Here is a 21,482-nt window from a genome sequence, read left to right as displayed (position 1 = left end):
CTATGAAATTTGTCAGGGAGAAAGTTATGAACAATATCAACTGTGATTGTCACTGAATAGGTGAGGCTTGGAGCTGCAACAACTTTCATTGATCAGAGTGGTTGATTCCTTACACTACAAAGTTCAATGATGAAAGAACCAAGATTGAATTCCTTTTAAAACTGCATCCACTTACTTTCCCTGTGTTCAGCTATGAGGAACGCAGACCTAAATTCATTTTTTGGATTCAGTTAATCACAATATTCCTTGTAAGTTGTTTCATCCCATGCCATGTTTTATGGCCTGTTTGATTCCGTTTCAGGGACTAATGAAAAGTAAGGGAAAACCATGCACAGATTTCACAGTTTTCATTCCTGTTCCTCCATATGTGGTAGCAGTGTTGTGCAACACACTCCATTCCTCCATCTTTGGGGGGACATTTGAAACATTCAGTCTCTGGGAGGATCTGCGTGCAGAGTCTGGTGCTCACATCAGAGGGCTTTATGTTCTTCATGCCCAACTTTCTTGGGCTCCTCTCCCATCATTCTCTCACTTGCCCTACTCCACTTCCTGCCCGACCCATCCACGCATCTTGCACTCTATCCATCCTCCACCCCCAATCTAACTGTTTGGCCCTGATTCCCAACAGCCCATCTCCCAATCATCTATAGGTTAATATAATCCTCTCCATCTCTGCATTACTATTGCAGCGTACCCATCCCTCAACCCGTGACCATTCTTAGACTGGCTTGAATGTCATTGGCAACTGACAGAGGAAGGACCTTTCCAGCTTCAAGATGTTCAGTATTGTGCAATGTCTTTGGCCTCATGTACCTCTGAATTATTGAATGAGCTGTTGGACAGAATGCTAAAGTGACCAAAGAAGCCAGTTAAACCGACAAGATAAGCATCATTCAGTTTTCAGGCCATTTCTATTTCATCATCCACTTGTTACACAGGAACATTCTATGCAAAAATCTCCAGTTTAGTTTATTGTCACGTGTACAGTGAAAAGCTTTTGTTGCGTGCTAATTGGAAAGACAACGCATGATTACAATCGAGCCATTCACAGTGTACAGATAAATGATAAGGCAATAACGTTTAGTGCAAGATAAAGCCAGTAATGTTCGATCAAAGATAATCCAAGGTAGACAAAAATGCTGGAGAAACTCAGTGGGTGAGGCAGCATTTATGGAGAAGGAATAGGCGACGTTTCGGGTTAAGACCCTTCTTCAGACCCGAAACATCGCCTATTCCTTCTTTCCATAGATGCTGCCTACCCGCTGAGTTTCTCCAGCATTTTTGTCTACCTTCGATTTTTCCAGCATCCGCAGTTCTTTCTTAAAGATAGTCCAAGGGTCACCAATGAGGTAGATAGTAGTTCAGGACTGCACAAGCTGCTCCATGAAGGCAGCCAAAGGGTTGTGCACAACACGAGTACCAGACACTCTTTTTAAAAGTCAATTCCAAAAGCATGCTCTCACTTTTTAGTGCTGACAGAAACTTGTAAATGCACTGGAGTGTATCCATTTTGAAGAAAATCTTTGGCAAATTGAAGTTCAATCACAACAAAGTTCTATGACTTTACCAATGTCATTCTACTTAAACTGATTTTAGACGTGTATGAATGTGAGAGTGCATGTTCTGCCTGAGTGTAAATCCTTGCACGCTAAATTATGCCAACAAAAATTAGCACAATGCAATCTCTATCCAATAAATTTGATTTCAACGATTTTTTATAGGCTCATTTGTATGTGATGTAGAAAATGTTTGGAAGCTAAGATTTTGCAGTATGTAAAATCTACGTAGGAGAGTGAGAACTTCATTCGTTCATGGCAGGAAATATTCTCTGCATATAATCTCCGGGGGAATCTTTTGTAATGTTGACAGCATCACCAGAATAATGCTGCAGAAAGAGCATTTTAGTTTGCTACCTTTTCATTTGCACAATGGCACTGTACAATTCAGTTATTAGAATAGTAGCATTAAATGATGCAGTAAATGTTATTATCATGTAGTGATTTGCTGCTCTATTACCTGTTCTATTCCATAATATCTCCTGTGGCTGAAGTGAAGTTGTGCTTTCAACGCAAATGCCTTTTCTACAGTGTTTTTGTGCTGAGCATTTGATATGGCACGGCATTGTTTTTATTCAATGTTTCCAGACTCCGGTTATTACAGGTAATTTATGCCAATTTTCGTGCTTGTCAACTTAAATTTCTCACATTTTTGGTTTTTAATTTCAAAATCTTTCAGATTTATTTTGTCAGCTGGCATATTTTTGTCTCAAGTTAATCTTGTTTAGTTTGAATGCTTTTGTAGATCAGCATGGTCAAATCCTCCTGCTTTTGCTTCTTGAATTTGCATGCATTATCATCGATGCTTGCTTGATTCAGAACAGGTTTCATATTCTTAACAATTTTTCCCACATTTACCTTTTACAGATTCTCACTTCTCTTGTTTTTATCCCATTGACTATCTCATTGTTCAATGATGATAGCTAAATATTCCTTTTCCTTGTATTAAACTTGTTATTTCTTCAGGCTTGCTTCTTCAATTTGCAACACACGTTAATCATATTTTTTCAACCCAATAGGTTTTCGATCCATTTTACTCCGTCTGAATAGAGCACTCTACTTCCAAAACCTGAGCTTAAAATTTAGGCTGACAAACCAGGCAACATCATAAATGTGCTGCTATGTTAAAGATGTTATTTTTCAGATTAAATTCAAATACCCGCTTCTGCTGTCTCAGGCGACATGAAAGACACCATAGTCTGGAGACACAAGTAGGATTCTGACCCGAAACATCATCTGTACATTTCCCTCCACAAGTGTGGCCTGATCTGTTGAGTTCCTCCAGCACTTTGTTTTTTTACATAGATGGTATGCGTTTTTTTTTTTGGAGTGAAGGAGGCTGAAGAGAATATTTGATTGCTGTATGCAAATTTATGAAGGGCACAGAGAGGGTTTTGCATTCCCCAGCATTCCCTCTCTCTTCATCCCTCCCCCACCCAAGTCGCACCAGCTTCTTGTTTTCACCCTACAAACAGCTACCAACGGTCTGTTTCCTTTGTCATTGTTACGTTTTTGCATATCTTTCATTCATTGTCTTTATCTCTCTACTTCATTGTCTGTATCTCTCTTTTCCCTTTCCCCTGACTAGTCTGAAGAAGGCTCTCGACCTGAAACATCACCCATCCCTTCTCTCCAGAGATGCTGCCTGTCCCGTTGAGTTTCTCCAGCTTTTTGTGTCTATTTTGGGTTTTTTTCCATAGCAGAGCTGTATAAAACTAGAAAGGTTGGCTTCAGGGTTAGGTGCAGGAGATTGAGATTTAGATGAGAATGAGAAGAATTTTTCACTGAGAAATTGATTGACATTTGGATAACACTGCTTGAGGAGGCAATGGAGACAGACTCACATTTAAAATGTATCCAGTGAAAGACATGAACTGTGCAGCATTGAAAGCTGTGGTCCATGTGCTGGTAAATAGGATTGGTACTCTGGTTGGTATGGATGTGATGGACCATAGAAGTTGTTAGTGTGCTTTATTGCTAGATGACCATTAAAAAGGAAAATTACGTGATTATCTCTGGCATACAGGCCACAAGTATCTCCCAGCTAATAACATAAAAATTGATTATTTGATCTTTGTTGCATTTTTATTCATGGGTCTACCAATACCTTTCCAAAGTACTTTGTTGGCTTCAATGTTCTTAGGAGTACTTTTTAATATTTGACTTGTTCAAATCTTAACTCATTAATCTGCCATCATCTTCCAGGTCGTTACTCGTACATGCTGTAGAATTGTTGCTGTAAACAACATCAGATCAGAATTTATTGTCACTCAGTTTTAATGTCTTTTAGTGACTGAGATAACAAATTCTGATAACAACAGTTTTTTTAATCAGAAACTAAATTCTGTCGGGCTGGATCCAGCCTCCACCTTGTACTCACCCTCTGTATTTTTTCACGTGGAGCCACTAACAATTTATGGTCCCCTAAGTTTAATCAGACTGCCGGCCTCACTGCCATCCTGAAATGTGAAGCACTCCATTAGCAGAGACTGGGCTTTAGGTAGGGATTCTGAGCACCTGCACCTACACAGACCTGATGGCCTTTTAATCAATTATAATTAGACATTTGAAATCAATTAAACTGCGGTTTTAAACAAAAGACGTGCCTGGGTCTGACCCCTGCCCTAAACTCTGTTGGGTTTTCAATGTGTAGAATTCTCGGCCACATAATGTATTCAAGAGAGAGTCAGATAGAGCTCTTGGGGCTAATGGAATCAAGTGATATGGAGAGAAAGCAGAAACAGGCAACTGATTTTGGATGATCGGCCATGATCATATTGAATTGCGGTGCTGGCTCGAAGGGCCGAATGGCCTACTCCTGCACCTATTTTCTATGTCTCTAAAAATCTATTTTAAATACTTTAAAATATTTTAAAATGATTTAAAATTATTAAAAAAACAAATTTATTTCATAAGGCATTTAACTGATATGAATAAATTAAAAAATGATTAATACTAATTATTTTCCACCCAGTTAGCAAGTTCATTCAAATGAATAAGGCCATGCTGTTGAAACCAACTATTGCTGGCATGAAACTGAGGTTCCAGATACCAATTGCATTTATCTGCTTGGCTCAGGGTATTCTTTGCTCTGTCCCCGGACCCAGTGCTGTGTCCCACAATTGTTGTGGCTGCAACTGATTCCAATGCACTCGTGTTCCAGCACAATAATGCCATGGTGAGGAGGTCAGGAATGTTGAACTGGAAAGAGCTTCACACCCTAGGCATTTCAAGTGGTTATTTAGTTAGCTTATTATAATACACGTTTCCGAAAGCTTTATGTAGGAAAAAAATCTGCAGGTAGACAAAAATGCTGGAGAAACTCAGCGCGTGAGGCAGCATCTATGGAGCGAAGGAATAGACAACGTTTTGTGCCAAACATCTTCTTCAGACTGCATATAATCTGCATATTATTTAATGCATTATATTTTAATCAGTAAAGGGAAAACAATATTAGATATGAGAGGTCATATTTTGCGCAAAGAAACAAAAGCCTTCGTTGTGTACTGTGGTACAGTGAACAGCTTTTCTTGCATGCTGTCCAGTCAAAGAAAAGACTAAACATGATTATAATCAAGCCGTCCACATTGTACAGTTAAAGGGAAAACATTTAGTACAATTAAAGTCCGATTAAAGATAGTTCAAAAGTCTCTGCCAAAGTAGAAGGAAGGTCAGGGTGGGTACTCTAGCTGGTGAGAGGATAGTTGACTGATAATAGCTGGGAAGAAACTGTCCCTAAATCTGGAGGTTTGCGGTTATAAATTTCTCTACCTTTTACCTGATAGGAGAGGGGAGAAAAGAGAGTGGTTGGTCATTGCATATGCTGGTGGCCTCGCTGAGGCAGTGAGAAATGTAGATGGAGTCAATGGAAGGCAGGTGGGTTTGCGTGATGGTCCGGGCTATGTTCCCAACAGTCTGCAATTTCTTGTGGATGCTGTTCCCAAACTACGCTGTGACGCATCCCGATAAAAAGCACCTTTTGTCAACAACAAAGCGCTTTTGTTCCTTTAAGCAAAATATTATTCTTCATATTGAATACTGTCTTCCCTTTACTGATTAAAATATAATGCATTAAATAATTTACAAAATGTTTATCCTTCATCGAGTCTTCAAAATTGTGGCAGATAGCACATGTGTGTTTTCTTTTTATAACATGCTGTTCTAATTTTTAGAGCATGGAACAGTGCAGTATAGGAACAGCCCATTCGGCCCATAATGTGTGTGCTGAACATAATACCAAGACCATCACTTATCTACCCGTATATAACCCTTATCCCTCCGTTCCTTGCATATCCAGAAGCCTATCCACAGTCTCTTAAATGCCACTAATGTATGTGCCATCACCCCTGGCAGTGCATTCCCGGCACTCACCACCCTATGTGTAAAGAAACATGCCCGCACATCTCCTTTAAACTTTACCCCCCTCTTTGTAAAGCTATGCCCTTGTATTTGATTTTTCCATCCCGGGGAAAGGATTCTGACTGTCTACCCTGTCTGTGCCATCTACCTATTTCTATGATTTTTTTCTGTGTCCTTGCTCCTCCATAATCTGTCTGCAGTAATCTCATTGTGAGTCTGTCTCCTGTTGCATCCAAGTTTCTTTCTGACCTTATCAATTGTGCACTTTTGGTTTGGAGCCTGCTGTATGCAATCTCAGTTAGAGCTCACACACTCCAGATCATCATTTCAGGCCTTCTTTTGTACCATATTATTTATATATTTTTCTTGTTTTATAAATTTATTTGAGCCACTTGTTTAATGTTATTTTATTTATATTGAACCTGTTAGGTTGCATTGTGATTCATGAAACTCGGTCGACCTCAACCTGAGTGTATTGCATTGATATGAAGGGTATCCAGCAAATTTCACTGCCTTCTGCAGGGCTCCTGATACTGCAAAGTGCGTTGCTGCTCTTTTGTAATATTTCTCTCTTGTACTTTGGAAGATCACCTTGCATCAGCTTAGTAACGTTCAGGACTGTTTAGAATCTGAGTTATAGACAAATCAATGGGTAGCCCATCATTGACTTCCATGTTGCATATCATTGAAATAGCTTTCTGTCAACAAAAGTGGTGTATTACTATAGATAATTAAATCATCCTCGTACAAAGTTACACCAATTTTATTTCAAGATAATACTCCTGACATAACTGAGGAAAAGTGTCTATTAAATGCAGGTATTCTCATAGTCATTAATTTTACATTATCATCCGGAATATGTGTGTTGTTCACAAGAGGCTTAACATCTGTGTTGAAAGATTTCAGTACTTTTCAAATCTATTTCTATTTGTGGTGTGAATTAAGGACAATCTTATATTTTTGAATTGTATTACCTTGCAGACCTCTACCTGCCTGCAATATTGCCTCCAGCACCATCATGTTTTCAGTCAGTCTTGGCAGTTCCCCTCAGCTCTGACCACCATGTTGAAATAATTTTATAACAATAAATGGTCTTTAGATAGTTGACAAATTGTGCCCTGACACTTAAGGCAATTGTTATATTTAAAAATTGTGAAATCAAAATACCTGGAAGCTGTGTTGTGAAATATTCTGAGAGATTCGGGGAAGACTGCAATGTCCAGGTTCTGACATAGCTACTTCCCCACAGCCATCAGGCTGTTAAACTCAACTGAAACAAATCTCTGAACATTAATAGACCATTATCTGTTTATTTGCACTTTATCTGCTTATTTATTGATGTGTGTATATATTTATATAATGGTATATGGACTCACTGATATGTTCTGTATTCATGCCTACAATATTCTGTTGAGCTGAAGCAAAGCAAGAATCTCATTGTCCAATCTGGGACACTTGTCAATAAACTCTCTTGACTCTTGGCTTCACTCTTGAGATAAACATTAATTCCCACAATAAATTATTTTACAGATAATTGATAAACTATTGGTAATGGCCTATGTAAGAAAGGTTTCAAATACTGGATTTCCTCATTTATTTCAGTTTGAGGCATTTGCAGTAATCCATCTCGACCTTTCAATCACAATCCCTATGTTTTTAGCAGAATGAACACTAATAGTGATATTTTTAGTCTCTGCGTGTTAATCTGCCTTCACAGAATGCTTTCATTTCAACTCTGTAATATGCAACATTTTTAATCTGCTTGCTGCGTGCTGCGTGCCATATTAGAAATTCTGCACCTAAATCAGTTAATTAATGAATTGAGAAAAATGTTGATGAGACCGTTTTACCTAGCCAGCAGCCATGCATGGAGATTCCAGCCTTGCCCTCTTGAGGTTCCCTTAAAATGTACTAAATGAACTGATTACTTGATTCTAAGTTGTTTTGTGAGTTCTATGCGTTTCCTTGAAACTCATTGTCGATTACTTTGTGTTTGTCAGGGCTCACTGTGCACTGATAAATGTCTGGATTCCAACAGTGTTTCTACGTGGACGAGCTGCTAATGCTTTTCATGTGTATCAGGTATGTCAAAGATACAAGCACTGAGAAAAAATACCATGCAGTATGTTATTTTTCAAGCTTTTTAAATATCTGCAAAATGTTCTTTCATTACGCAATTATGTTTCCCGAAAGACTTTCTTTCTCGTCTTCTTTCTGCTGCTTAAATATAGCTGCAATCTGAATCCTGAATGTTGTAATTTGTGAGTGCATTTCATTTGGTGACAGTGAATTTAGCAAAAGCTATTTGGGTCATTACATTTCACATTGCACAAAAAATCCATCCTATTATGAATTCAATTTTTTTGAATAGATGACCAAAAGGAAAATTGTTCAAATTTACTTTGTGTAGTCAGAAATCATATTCACATCTTTCCGACCTTGATTTCATTGACCATCCGAGCTTTCGGAACAGCGGATGCTCTGTGTCGTGTAGCCTCTGTACATCTTCAAATATAACTTCCTATCACCCTGGCCACCTCTAATGTGTATGATGTTGCTTTGTGAACCATGACTCCCCAAAACTGTACCTTCGCTTACAATGCAGGAATGCATGGACATTGACATCTCGATAAGAAAATTAGCAGAATGAATTAGGATGAAAATAAGTGTAAATGCAAGTGAAGAAGTAGCAGATATAAAGAATCTCGTTAAGTTTGGGATATTTAACATTTTCCGAGTTACTTTGAAATCTTCAAAGTTTCTTGGGCAATATTGTATAATACCCTCCTTATCAGCTAGGTCCTCCTGGTGCAAGGATAAGACTTTCCAATCATTCATGTTGGCGGCACAGTGGCATAGCTGGTAGAGCTGCTGCCTCACAGCACCAGAGACATGGTCCAGTCCTGATCTTGGGTGCCGTCTGTGTGGAGTTTGCATGGTTCTCTCTGTGGTCGCGTGGGTTTCCTGCGGGTACCCTCGTTTCCTCGCATATCCCAAAGACAAATGGGTGTAATAAATGAGATAACATAGAACTAGTGAGACTCGGTGGGCCAAACGGCCTGTTTCCATGCTGTTTTTATCAAATCAATCAATCATGTTGTTAAACAGGACATTTTTTTTTTTTTTTTTTTAAACAGGACATTTAATGCAAAGCATTTTGATCCATTGGTATCTACATAACAGAATTAGATATACCTTTCAAGAATGTGTTCTGAACTATTTGTTTGTTCCCGTGTAAGTTGTGTTCCGCAATTATGCTGCTGACTGATTTATTTTCAGTAATTTTTAGCACTAATGGCTCACGTTCCCTTTGTGGTGTTGGAGTAACTGGGAGGAGAGACATGTGCAAACGTAACCATGTTTATTCTGAAGCTTGAGTAGTCATTAAAGTAAAGTAAAGTATCCTTTATTGTCATTCAAACTTTTGGTTTGAACGAAATTACGTGCCTTTGCAGTCATGACAGAGAATAAAATAACAGAACACACAATGAACACAATTTAACATCCACCACAGTGAGTCTACCAGGCACCTCCTCACTGTGATGGAAGGCCAAAGTCTTAAAGTCCTTGTCTCTTCCCTCCTTGTTCTCCCTCTGCATTGAGGCAATCCAGGCTTTCGATGTTGGCCCCCCTGCCGGGCGATGGTAAGTCCCGCGGCCAAATCTGAGCTCCGTGAACTGGCCGGTTCAAACTCCGCGGCCCGGGCTGGATGAAGCTGCCACCCTCCAGTCCAGCAGGCGAAGCTGTTGTTGCAGGAGCTCTGGAGAAACAGTCACCAACCTGGGACCTGCAATGTTGTCGTCCACAGGGCCCGCAGCCAAAACCTCCGAGGGTCCAAAGGTGAGTCCTGGCTCTGTGATGATGAGTCCTGGCTCTGCCTCCGGAGCCTCGAGGTCGGTCCCAGTTGGAGGCCGCCAGCTCCGCGATTAGGCCTCAGCGCAGACGGAGACGGAGATGGAGATGGAGATATGACAAAAAAAAGGTCGCATTCCCCCGAAGGAAGAGACTAAAACAAGTTTCCCCTGCCCCCCACACGTACACAACTAAAAATAATCTAAAACATACGTCAAACAAGACACAAGAAAACAAAAAAAAGAAAAAGACAGGCGGACTGCAGGCGAGCCGCTGCTGCTTGGGCAGCGTCGCCACTTCCATATAACCATATAACCTTATAACAATTACAGCACGGAAACAGGCCATCTCGGCCCTACAAGTCCGTGCCGAACAACTTTTTTTCCCTTAGTCCCACCTGCCTGAACTCATACCATAACCCTCCATTCCCTTCTCATCCATATGCCTATCCAATTTATTTTTAAATGATACCAACGAACCTGCCTCCACCACTTCCACTGTAAGCTCATTCCACACCGCTACCACTCTCTGAGTAAAGAAGTTTCCCCTCATGTTACCCCTAAACTTCTGTCCCTTAATTCTGAAGTCATGTCCTCTTGTTTGAATTTCCCTATTCTCAAGGAGAAAAGCTGATCCACATCAACTCTGTCTATCCCTCTCATCATTTTAAAGACCTCTATCCGGTGAGAGAGCAGCTGCCATCATTCTAATGAGGGGAGATGCAAATAAAAAATTAGAATACATTTATTCGCACAGTGTCGTAGCGGTATAGAGTTGCTGCCTAACAGCACCAGAGACCCGGGTTCGATCCTGACTATGGGTGCTGTCTGTAAGGTGTTTGTACGTTCTCCCCGTGACCTGTGTGTGTTTTCCCTGGGTGCTCCGGTTTCCTCCCCCGCTCCAAAGACGTACAGGTTTGTAGGTTAATTGGCTTGCTATAATTGTAAATTGCCCCTCGTGTTCGGATATTGTAAGTGTGTGGGGATTGCTGGTTGGCGTGGACTCGCTGGGCCGAAAGGCCTGTTTGTGCGCTGTATCTCTCAACTAAACTAAAACTAAACTTATGGGCCTGTCCCACTTAGGTGATTTTTCAGCCTGAAAATCTGGCAACTGGAACGGCAACTGTCAGTGGAACACACACACACACACACACACACATCGCTTCCTTCACCAGCCAGTTATGCAGGCGGGGGACAGGGCAAGCGGGGGAGCGCTGTCTGAGTGAAATTTGCACGTTGCAAAACCAATGTGATGTAGACACACACCACGATGAACAGGAAAGTTGGAGCTGTAATTAAGAAGCTAAAAAGCACAGTGTACAGTGAGTCAGTTAAAAGAGGGGGATAGAGGGGGGCGACGGAGTGGAGACAACTTTTCAGAAGCCAGAGATACACGGCTGTGAAGCTCGGCGGACATTTAACATTACCAGTCAGTTATCCTTGGTTCTGAAAACTACTGCTTACGTTTTTTTTCTCCCAATGAAATTCACCAGTCAGCACCGGCTACACACTACAAGAACCTTTGACCTCCTGGCAACCCACCGACGACACGAGAATCCTCGCTACTCTCCATGGCGGCTTCATTCTAGTCGCCGCTAATTTTACAACATGTTGGAAAATTAGCGGCGACCATAAAGAGGCCGCGACAAGTTCCCAGAATGCGGGAACTCCTCACGACCATGAAGGCAACTTCCCGGCAACCACCCGCAAGCATGTGGCGACTGCATAGTCTCCTGCAGTGGCCTAAGTGGGACAGGCCCATTAGATAGTCACCTTTAAACCTCATCAGTCTGAAGTGTCTCAACCCGAAACGTCATCCATTCCTTCTCTTCAGAGATACTGCCTGTCCCACTGAGTTACTCCAGCATTTTGTGTCTATCTTTAAACAATGTATCCCATTCCTAAGAGCAACAGATTCAGCTCCTAAATATCACATTTTTGAGATTTCAATTCTTAGAAATAGTTGTGATAATGATTAATTTCTTCCATTTGGCAACTTCAAAAGATACTATTTAGCTAGAAAATACTAATGACAACATAACATGGTGACTGATTAATCTGTTAGCTTGGCATTCTTCTATTCTATTCATTCTTTAATTAAAGCTCGTTTACTCATGTATAAATTATTTAACTACTTCTACTACTGCGCATTTTCTGTCCACAAAGTTGATGCACTGTTTTACTTGAGCATTTATCTTTATAAATCTCTGCATCAATTTTACAAACTGTAGATGGTTTGAGAATTGTCACTGATGTTACACAGTGGGGCTTGCACTGGACAGTTATTTTATATTCCACGAGGTATTATTTCTTCATTAATTTGTTTCTATAATCTCTTATCACCAATCAAAAAATGACAATGCCACAATTCACTGGTTTATTAGCCTTAATGTAACACTGAATTTTTCATTTTATGCTTTTATATTTAAGATATCTATAATCTCACTAATATGAAATATTATTTGAACAAAAAAGATTAATAATAGGGTAAATGAAACATTTGACAGATGATATATACCCTTTTTCGCCAAATTGCGAAGCCATCAATACTTTTCCACCATGTTCCTGTCAGTTACACAGCCTGCTAAACTTGTTTTCACCAAAGGTGGATGTCAGGACAACATTGTTAGTACTTGTGTTGTTAGTTTAGTTTAGAGATACAGTGCGGAAACAGGCCGTTAGGTCCACCGAGTCTGTGCTGACTAGCGATCCCCGCACATTAACACAAACCTACACACGCTAGGAACAATTTACAATTTTACCAAGCCAATTAACCTACAAACCTGTACATCTTTGTGGAAGGAAACTGCAGTTCCCGGAGAAAACCAATACAGGTCACGGGAAGACTGTCCAAGCTCCGTACAGACAGCACCCGTAGTCAGGATCGAACCCGGGTCTCTGGCGTGTAAGGCAGCGACTCTACCGCTGCAACGCCATGCTGCCCCTGTGTTAATGTTTTTAAATATATACTTAAAAAGAAGTACAATTCGCACTTTAGAAAACTGATTTTTTAGTTGCAATGTTATGTCTTTGTATGCCTTGTTGTGCTAGGTTGTCCTACCCAGGATTCATGTATTCCTGGAAAATTCAATCACCGGCAAAGCAAGAGTGAAGCAATTGAGTTGACAAATGCCAAAGGCCAATAATCTGACCTCTTCTTTGGATCCTTGTAATTCCTGTTTGAAAAGTGAGACATCTACTTATCTTCAATAGTTGCAATTTTGAAAGAGTATAACACACATAAGTCATGAAAATCAAAACATAAGAGATGGTTCATCAAGGAATAAAGTACAGGAATACAAAAAAGCTGTTACATGTGGATATTTGGCTCAAGAATTGTTTGCAAATTTATATATATGTTTTGCAAAGCACTGAGCATCCCTTTGAAGTGAGTTCTGTCAATCATTCATGATCAGATGTAAAATACTGTCAGCATAAGTAGATTGAATGGTGATTAAAAAATGAAGCACACATTATACTTGTTTCGTTATACATGCGTTGAAGCCCTTTACAATAGACGATTGAATTTAAATTTAGAACAAAACATTATTTGGCTGGATTCTACACATGGGATTGAAACGACATTGCTTGCCATAACTTCAAATAACACTGTTCACAAAGATAAAGTGATTTCCTTCTTTTTAATGATTGTTGCTGTCAGTATCAGTTCAAGCCGCTCCTGGGAATCCTTCAGCAGCCATGCCATCAAGCTGGAGCTACAAGAGACTGCAGCTGCTGGAATCTTGAACAAAAAACACACTGCTGGAGCCGCTGAGATGCTCCAGCTTTTTGCTTTTTGTCATCAAGCCAGATGCGCCTCCAATTAAAAAAAAGATCCTCATGGACAGCAAACAGGGAAGAGCAAAGCACGAAGAACATCAGCTAACGTTTTGTGCTGTCTTTCTGAGGACAAAATAATTTTACTAATATCTACATAAGATTAAGGTCCAAGGTGGAATTTCATAAATAATATTTAAGAGTATATTTATTATTTTAAAAACGATTGCATTCGAAAATACATATTTGTTCATCTTTCAGAATCAGAATCAGAATCACACTTTATTCGCCAAGTATGTTTTGCAACATACGAGGAATTTCACTGTCCAGGTCAGTCATACAATTAAAAGCAACAGACACTCAAAAACACATTTTAACATGAACATCCACCACAGTGACTCCTACACATTCTTCACTGTGATGGAAGGGGAAATAAAGTTCAAGGTCTTCCTTTTGTTCTTCCTCGGTCGGGGGCCTCGAGCCCTCCATTGACGAGACAGTCTTAACTCCCATAGCCGGTGGCGTTTGGGTCCTCCGCGTCGAGGCGATTTGCTCGGGGGGTTGTAACTCCCCCGCGCCGGGCAATAAAACCTCACGTTGGGGCTGGTCGAACTATCTGCGGCGTTGGAGCTCCCGACTCGCCTCTCCCGAGACTGTGCGCCCTTGCTGGTAAGTCCGCAGGCCGCGGTGGGAGCGATCCCAGACAAGGGATCCGCTCCGATGTTAAGTCCGCGCTCCACGGTGGGACTCACGACAATCCGAGGAGGCTTCCAACTCCATCGATGGTAGGCCGCAGCGCCCTGAGAATGTGATCCGAAAATCAATCACATTTCCGGGAAGGTAAGAAATTGAAAAAAAGTTTTCCCAGATCCCCGCCCCCCCCCCCCCCCCCCCCCCCCCCCCCCCCCCCACCCACCCCCCCCCCCAAAACAAACCAACTACATTAAAACAAACTCTTAACAGATGCTAAAAATGAAAAAGATGAAAAAAATGAACAGACTGCCGGCAGGGCTGGCCATCTCCCCGGCGCCCCTGATGGTCATGATGTGGATGTTGTTGCCAAGCAATTATTGTCCATCCCTAATTAACCATGAGAAGGTAAATGGTGAACTGCTGCCTTGAATCATGGATGTCCTTGCATCAGAACTCATGGACTGCTGTTGGTTGGGAGTCTAGGATTTAGACGTGGCCGAAGACGTAGACGCAGCTTCTTTCCAGATCAGGATGGTGTAATCTGAAGGGAAATCTGCTGGTGGTGGTCTTTCCATGCGTTGGCTCTCCTCGTACTGCTTGATGCTGGACCAGCTTGGACAAGCACCTGCAGTACTTTCAGTCAATTTGTATTGTAGGACCAGAGACTTTGCTGAATGGTAAAATAGATTTGGTCATAATAACTCGTTCAACAACTATAACATTTTCAGGATATTTTCTTGTTTTCTTTTTCAATTTCACCAATTTCCTTGGTTGCAAACGACACAGCGCATGCAAAGAAACCTGGATCATTAACAATGGTCTTGGAATATCTATGTTAAACATATATGTCTGCAAACATTTTAAAGTTGGTCTCGGTGAGACCAAGCGTACGCTTGGCGATCACTTCGCCGAACACCTCCGCTCGGTTCGCAATAACCAACCTGATCTCCCAGTGGCCCAGCACTTCAACTCCCCCTCCCATTCCGAATCCGACCTTTCTGGCCTGGGCCTCCTGGTCATGATTGGAGTGAGGACCAACGGAAATTGGAGGAGCAGCACCTCATATTTCACTTGGGCAGTTTGTACCCCAGTTGTATGAACATTGACTTCTCTAATTTCAGGAAGTCCTTGCTGTCTCCTCCCCTTCTCAGCTCTCCCTCAGCTCAGCCCTCTGGCTCCTCCTATTCCTTTCTTTTTTCCTTTCTTCTTCCCGCCCCCACCCTACATCAGTCTGAAGAAGGGTCTCGACCCGAAACGTTGCCTATTTCCATAGATGCTGCCTCATCCGCTGAGTTTCTCCAGCATTTTTGTCTACCTTTTAAAGTTACTGGCAGTTTTACAAAATGATGTCGTTGAACACTGCAATGTTTGTTAATCCAACAAATACAGAATCAAAGTCAGTTTGTTGATTCCCAATGTGATCATTCACCATGCTTAATTCATTGATCCATATTATTATGTTGCTACCTTGTTTTCAGCTGTCTTCTTTCATCTTCAGCTGTGCCTTTTTCTTCTTTTTCTTCCTCCTTTACTTTCCTTTCTGTGTCTCTAATCCTCTGTCTTAATCCTCTTAATCCTCTGTCCTCCGAGTTTCAATTCTACCTCTCTGGGTTCTGAGGTAGTGATGCGGTCGATGTCGGACCTACAGAATTGACACAAGTTGGGCAAGCAGGTAGGTAGCGTGAAAGGTGATGCACACTTTTGGCGGCGTACTCCGAGCATCTATGTGATCTCAAGGAATATGTTTGGTGTAATATGTAATGTCACAAATGCTTCTTTTCAATGTTAATAGACATAGACCAGGAACTCCCATGTGTTGGTAGAGATGTAACATTTTTAAAGGCAACTTTGAAAACAACCTTAAAATATTTCTTCTCTGCACTTGGTAATTTTTTCCAGTGACTGAGGTTGGAATAGGGATTTTGTTTTGGGCATCAGCTACAGTGGCTTGCAAAAGTTTTCATACCCCTTGAACTTTTCCACATTTTGTCACGTTACAACCACAAACATAAATGTATTTTATTGGGATTTTATGTGATAGACCAACACAAAGTGTGGCGTGCAAAAGTATTCAGCCCCCCTGAGTCAATACTTTGTAGAACCACCTTTCGCTGCAATTACAGCTGCAAGTCTTTTGCGGTATGTCTCTACCAGCTTTGCACATCTAGAGACTGACATTTATGCCCATTCTTCTTTGCAAAATAGCTCAAGCTCAGTCAGATTGGATGGAGAGCGTCTGTGAACAGCAATTTTCAAGTCTTGCCAGAGATTCTCAATTGGATTTAGGTCTGGACTTTGACTGGGCCATTCTAACACATGAATATGCTTTGATCTAAACCATTCCATTGTAGCTCTGGCTGTATGTTTAGGGTAGTTGTCCTGCTGGAAGGTGAACCTCCGCCCCAGTCTCAAGTCTTTTGCAGACTCTAACAGGTTTTCTTCCAAGATTGCCCTGTATTTGGCTCCATTCATCTTCCCATCAACTCTGACCAGCTTCCCTGTCCCTGCAGAAGAAAAGCATCCCCGCAGCATGATGCTGCCACCACCATGTTTCACAGTGGGGATGGTGTGTTCAGGGTGATGTGCGGTGTTAGTTTTCCGCCACACATAGCGTTTTGCATTTAGGCCAAAAACTTCAATTTTGGTCTCATCTGACCAGAGCACCTCCCTCCACATGTTTGCTGTGTCCCCCATATGGCTGGTGGCAAACTGCAAACGGGACTTCTTATGGCTTTTTTTCAACAATGGCTTTCTTCTTGACACTCTTCCATAAAGGCCCGATTTGTGGAGTGCACGACGAATAGTTGTCCTGTGGACAGATTCTCCCACCTGAGCTGTGGATCTCTGCAGCTCCTCCAGAGTTACCATGGGCCTCTTGGCTGCTTCTCTGATCAATGCTGGCCTGTCAGTTTAGGTGGACGGCCATGTCTTGGTAGGTTTGCAGTTGTACCATACTCTTTCCATTTTCGGATGATGGATTGAACAGTGCTCCGTGAGATGTTCAAAGCTTGGGATATTTTTTTATAACCTAACCCTGCTTTAAACTTCTTCACAACTTTATCCCTGACATGTCTGGTGTGTTCCTTGGGCTTCATGACGCTGTTTGTTCACTAATGTTCTTTAAGAAACCTCTGAGGCCTTCACAGAACAGCTGTATTTATACTGAGATTAGATTACACACAAGTGGACTCTATTTACTAATTAGGTGACTTCTGAAGGCAATTGGTTGCACTGGATTTTATTTAGGGGTATCAGAGTAAAGGGGGCTGAATACTTTTGCACGCCACACTTTTCAGTTTTTTATTTGTAAAAAAATTTGAAAACCATGTATCATTTTCCTTCCACTTCACAATTATGCGCCACTTTGTGTTGATCTATCACGTAAAATCCCAATAAAATACATTTACGTTTGTGGTTGTAACGTGACAAAATGGGGAAAAGTTCAAGAGGTATGAATACTTTTGCAAGCCACTGCATCAGGCTTATGAATGATATAGGAGTGTAATTTGGGCCTCAGATTTGGGATGTTGGTTTGCAAGTGGACTCCTTTCGTTCATTTATCCTGTCAAATGATTTGGAAGATTCTGTAGAGATAGTGTTGACAATATCTCTTAAGTAATTTAATGTGCCTGCATTTTCAAGACTTAGAATCATGGTAGTTCATGAGCTACCTCAGAACCACACAGGAGTGCAGGGATCCTAGAGTTCAGCAAGAGCTGCGTGCTTCCAACATGGTGCCACAAACAGTATGTGTGTATATATATGTATGATATATGCGGAACTTTTTTTCTCTCGTATATTATATTGTTTACAGTGTACCATGTTTACATATTTTGTTGTTGCAAGTAAGAATTTCATTGTTCTATCTGGGACATATGACAATAAAACACTCATCAAGAGCTTTGTGCCATGTTTGAGGCATGCCAATCTTTTCCTCTGATGGCTAAAGACGTCCATTGCATTGAAGAATACGTTCAATTTCATCACCAATATCCGGCTCCTTGGAGACATCGTTCCTGAGGCAACTACAGTGCAGTCTCTCTGCTGTCCATTATGGGGCCAACTTTCCCCCCAAATACAATGATTTGAGAAAAGGGATTATCAGAATGGTTTGACAATGTAATAACTGATCCAGAAAATTCAACAGAGTACTTTCAATCAATTTTACTTCGGAGTCACGTGAGGGACTCCATGAAGAAGCCCGCCCACAGCGCATGCGTGTCATATCGCAAACAACGCATGAACGAGTCGCACCTGGGGAGGACGTCCCCGTGAATGGGAGAATAAAAGCCGACGAACGGCAGGTAAGTGACTCTGCATTTCTAACTTGTTTTAGGAATGGACAGAGTGCCTACAAGAAAGTCGGTGAGGAAGCAGCAAATGAGTCGGGAAGGAGCCGGGGACCGGCAGCAGCAGCAGCCGTTGCCACAGGTGTTATCCATGGAGGAACCTGTGATGCCCGACTTGAGCCCCGCGCCGGCTACATCGATTGCTAGACCGGGCGGGAAGGCAAAACGAAAGTCCCATCACCTTAATTCGGGTGGTGGAGACAGTCCTTACCAGTTCAGGGGAACTGAGGACCAGCTGCGGGATATGGAGCAGCCAGGAGCGGCCAGCCCTACGGAGCTGGAAAGCCGCTATCAGTGGATTGATGTCCAGCCGCCGGAGACAGGTGCTCGTCAGTACCGGGGTCGGGAAGCGCGGCAGGATAGCACGGAGCGGCCGGGAGCGACCAGTGCAGGAAGGCATGGGGACCGGCAACGGGTACCGCGAGCGACTAGTGCCCGAGTGCACGGAAGTCGGTTGGAGCGGCCCGGTAAGCACCCGCGATCGACCAGCGCCCGAGAGCGCGAAAGTCGGCTGGAGCGGCTGCTGGACGAAATAGTCCTGAGTGGCAGGCTCCGTGAGAGGCAAGATAGCCACAGTGGGCACTATGTAAGCCCAACAGCAGGTTCCCTTAAAGGGCTGCCAGATATCTCAGACTCCTCTGAGGGGGATATTGAAAGTCTGATGAGCTCACAATCGGAGCAAGAGGTGGATTCGGCTTCTCCCATTGAAGGGAGGGAGCATAATTTACTGGATATGGTGGGACACTATTTTCAGCAGCAGCAGACCGGCAAGGAGCTCGAGGAAAGGATGGCTGCAAGTATCGAATACATGTCTACACACCAGTTGCAGGCAAATACGATGGCAGAAGTATTGGCTAGGCATTTACCACCTAAGAATTGTAATGCGCTGCATGTAGCCAGTGTTAACAAGTGTATTTGGAAGCATGTGGGGGGCGGTATCAGAAATCAGGATCTTAAGGTCCAAAGCGCCCTCAAGAGTCTCACAGCGGGGCTCACAGCTCTGGCCCGTTCCTTTGAGAATGTGGATATGAATAGCGACCAGAAGGATGCATTAGCATTACTGTGTAATGTGCAGTTTGTATTGAATAACTTAAGGAAGGAAGCTATTCAGCCGGTACTTGACCCTAAATTCGCGGTCTTGTGCAAGGAGAGGGATATTAAACCTCAAACGCTTCTGTTTGGTGGAGACTTATCTAAGCAGGTCAAAGAGTTGGATGAGGAGGCCAGGACTTTGGGGCTGATAAGGGCAGCGAAGGGGTACCTAGGTAGAAGGTATCAACCCTATGGGCGTCCTAGAAAGGGTGGCCAATTTAATACCACCAGGAATTGGAAAGAGAGGAGCCCACAGCGGCAACAGCGTCCTTTTTTAGGGTTTGGCCCGGGACGTCCGCAGTGGAAAATGAGGAAGCCAGTACATCAGCAGCCATCGTATACCCAACATCAAGGGCCTCCACATCAGCGCACCAAACCAAGAAAATAAATAAATTGTCACCGATAACCATGGAGGTAGGTGAATCTGCGGCTCCGAAAGTTGTAGGGAGCACGGAGGTTGGAGGGGTATTGCAATTTCATTTGCAAGCATGGTGCAGTATAACTCAGGACAGATTTATCCTTAGCAGTATTAAGGGATATCTCATAGAGTTTATACATGAACATAACCCTCCAGTACAACATACACCGGTCAGGAAATATATACTTACTAAATTAGAACAAGCAAAAGCTCACATAGAAATAAAAAGGTTATTTAATCAAGGAGTCATTGAACAAACCAAACCTGAAAAACAGGAGTTTGTATCCAACATATTCATTAGGAATAAGAAAGATGGGGGTTGTCGAGTTATTATTGATTTGTCAACACTTAATGATTTTGTGCAATATGTTCATTTTAAAATGGATACGTTTAGCACTGCTATAGATTTAGTGTCTAAAGGCTATTTTATGGCAAGTATTGACCTTAAGGATGCTTATTATACAATACCCATTAGATATAGACACAGGAGGTTTTTGAAATTTAATTGGATGGGACAGCTTTGGCAGTATAAGGCTTTGCCAAATGGACTTACGTCTGCGCCCAGGTTGTTTACAAAAATTCTAAAACCAGCTTTGGCACTGCTGCGACAACAAAAGCATAGAGTAATGGCATATTTGGATGATATCCTTATAGTGGGTAAAACTTATGAATTGGCATGTCAGGCAGTGGAGGCCACCAAGCAATTGTTTCAACACCTGGGGTTCATTATCCATCCAATTAAGTCCAATTTAACACCATCAACTAATATGGATTACCTGGGGTTCACCATTAACTCAATTGATATGCTAGTGACTTTACCTCTAGGGAAAGCCACAGAAATACAAAGTGATTGTTTAGAGCTTATTAATACTGTTAAGCCATCCATTAGACGGGTAGCCAGGATGATTGGGAAGATTGTGGCTACTTTTCCTGCCATACAATTTGGACCATTACATTACCAAAACTTACAGAGAGACAAAATTAGAGCACTTAAAAAGAATAGAGGCCATTTTGATAGGCCAATGGAGCTAACAATTGACGCTATAAAAGAACTACAATGGTGGGAACACAATGTTAAGTATGGCTCCAAACCAATAGTTATTGATAACCCGTCTATGGTATTACAAACAGATGCCAGTGCAATTGGTTGGGGTGCTACGGATACCATCTCCAGCTGTGGAGGGAGATGGAATATTCAAGAAGCTAACTTACTAAACACCATGGGTATAAATTATTTGGAAATGCTGAGTGCATTTCATGGGCTTAAGTCTTTTTGCTCACGAATGAGCCAGCAGCATGTTAGGTTGCAGATAGACAATACCACGGTGGTGGCATATATAAATCATATGGGTGGAAATATATCAATATCTTGTGACAAGTTGGCTAA

The 21,482-nt window shown here is 42.0% G+C and overlaps 1 protein-coding gene across 1 annotated transcript in view; it reads left to right on the top strand.

The window, feature by feature from the left end:
* Positions 1–21,482, top strand: part of snx29 (sorting nexin 29) — a 695,647-nt gene that overhangs the window by 467,837 nt on the left and 206,328 nt on the right. Inside the window, exon 18 of the mRNA XM_055651849.1 lies at positions 7,916–7,997. Coding sequence (XP_055507824.1) covers positions 7,916–7,997 — 82 coding nt within the window. The remainder of the gene's footprint in view (positions 1–7,915; positions 7,998–21,482) is intronic.

Source organism: Leucoraja erinacea, chromosome 20 (genome assembly GCF_028641065.1).
Source record: "Leucoraja erinacea ecotype New England chromosome 20, Leri_hhj_1, whole genome shotgun sequence".
Lineage (NCBI taxonomy): Eukaryota > Metazoa > Chordata > Chondrichthyes > Rajiformes > Rajidae > Leucoraja > Leucoraja erinaceus.
This window is presented reverse-complemented; position numbering and strand designations above follow the sequence as displayed.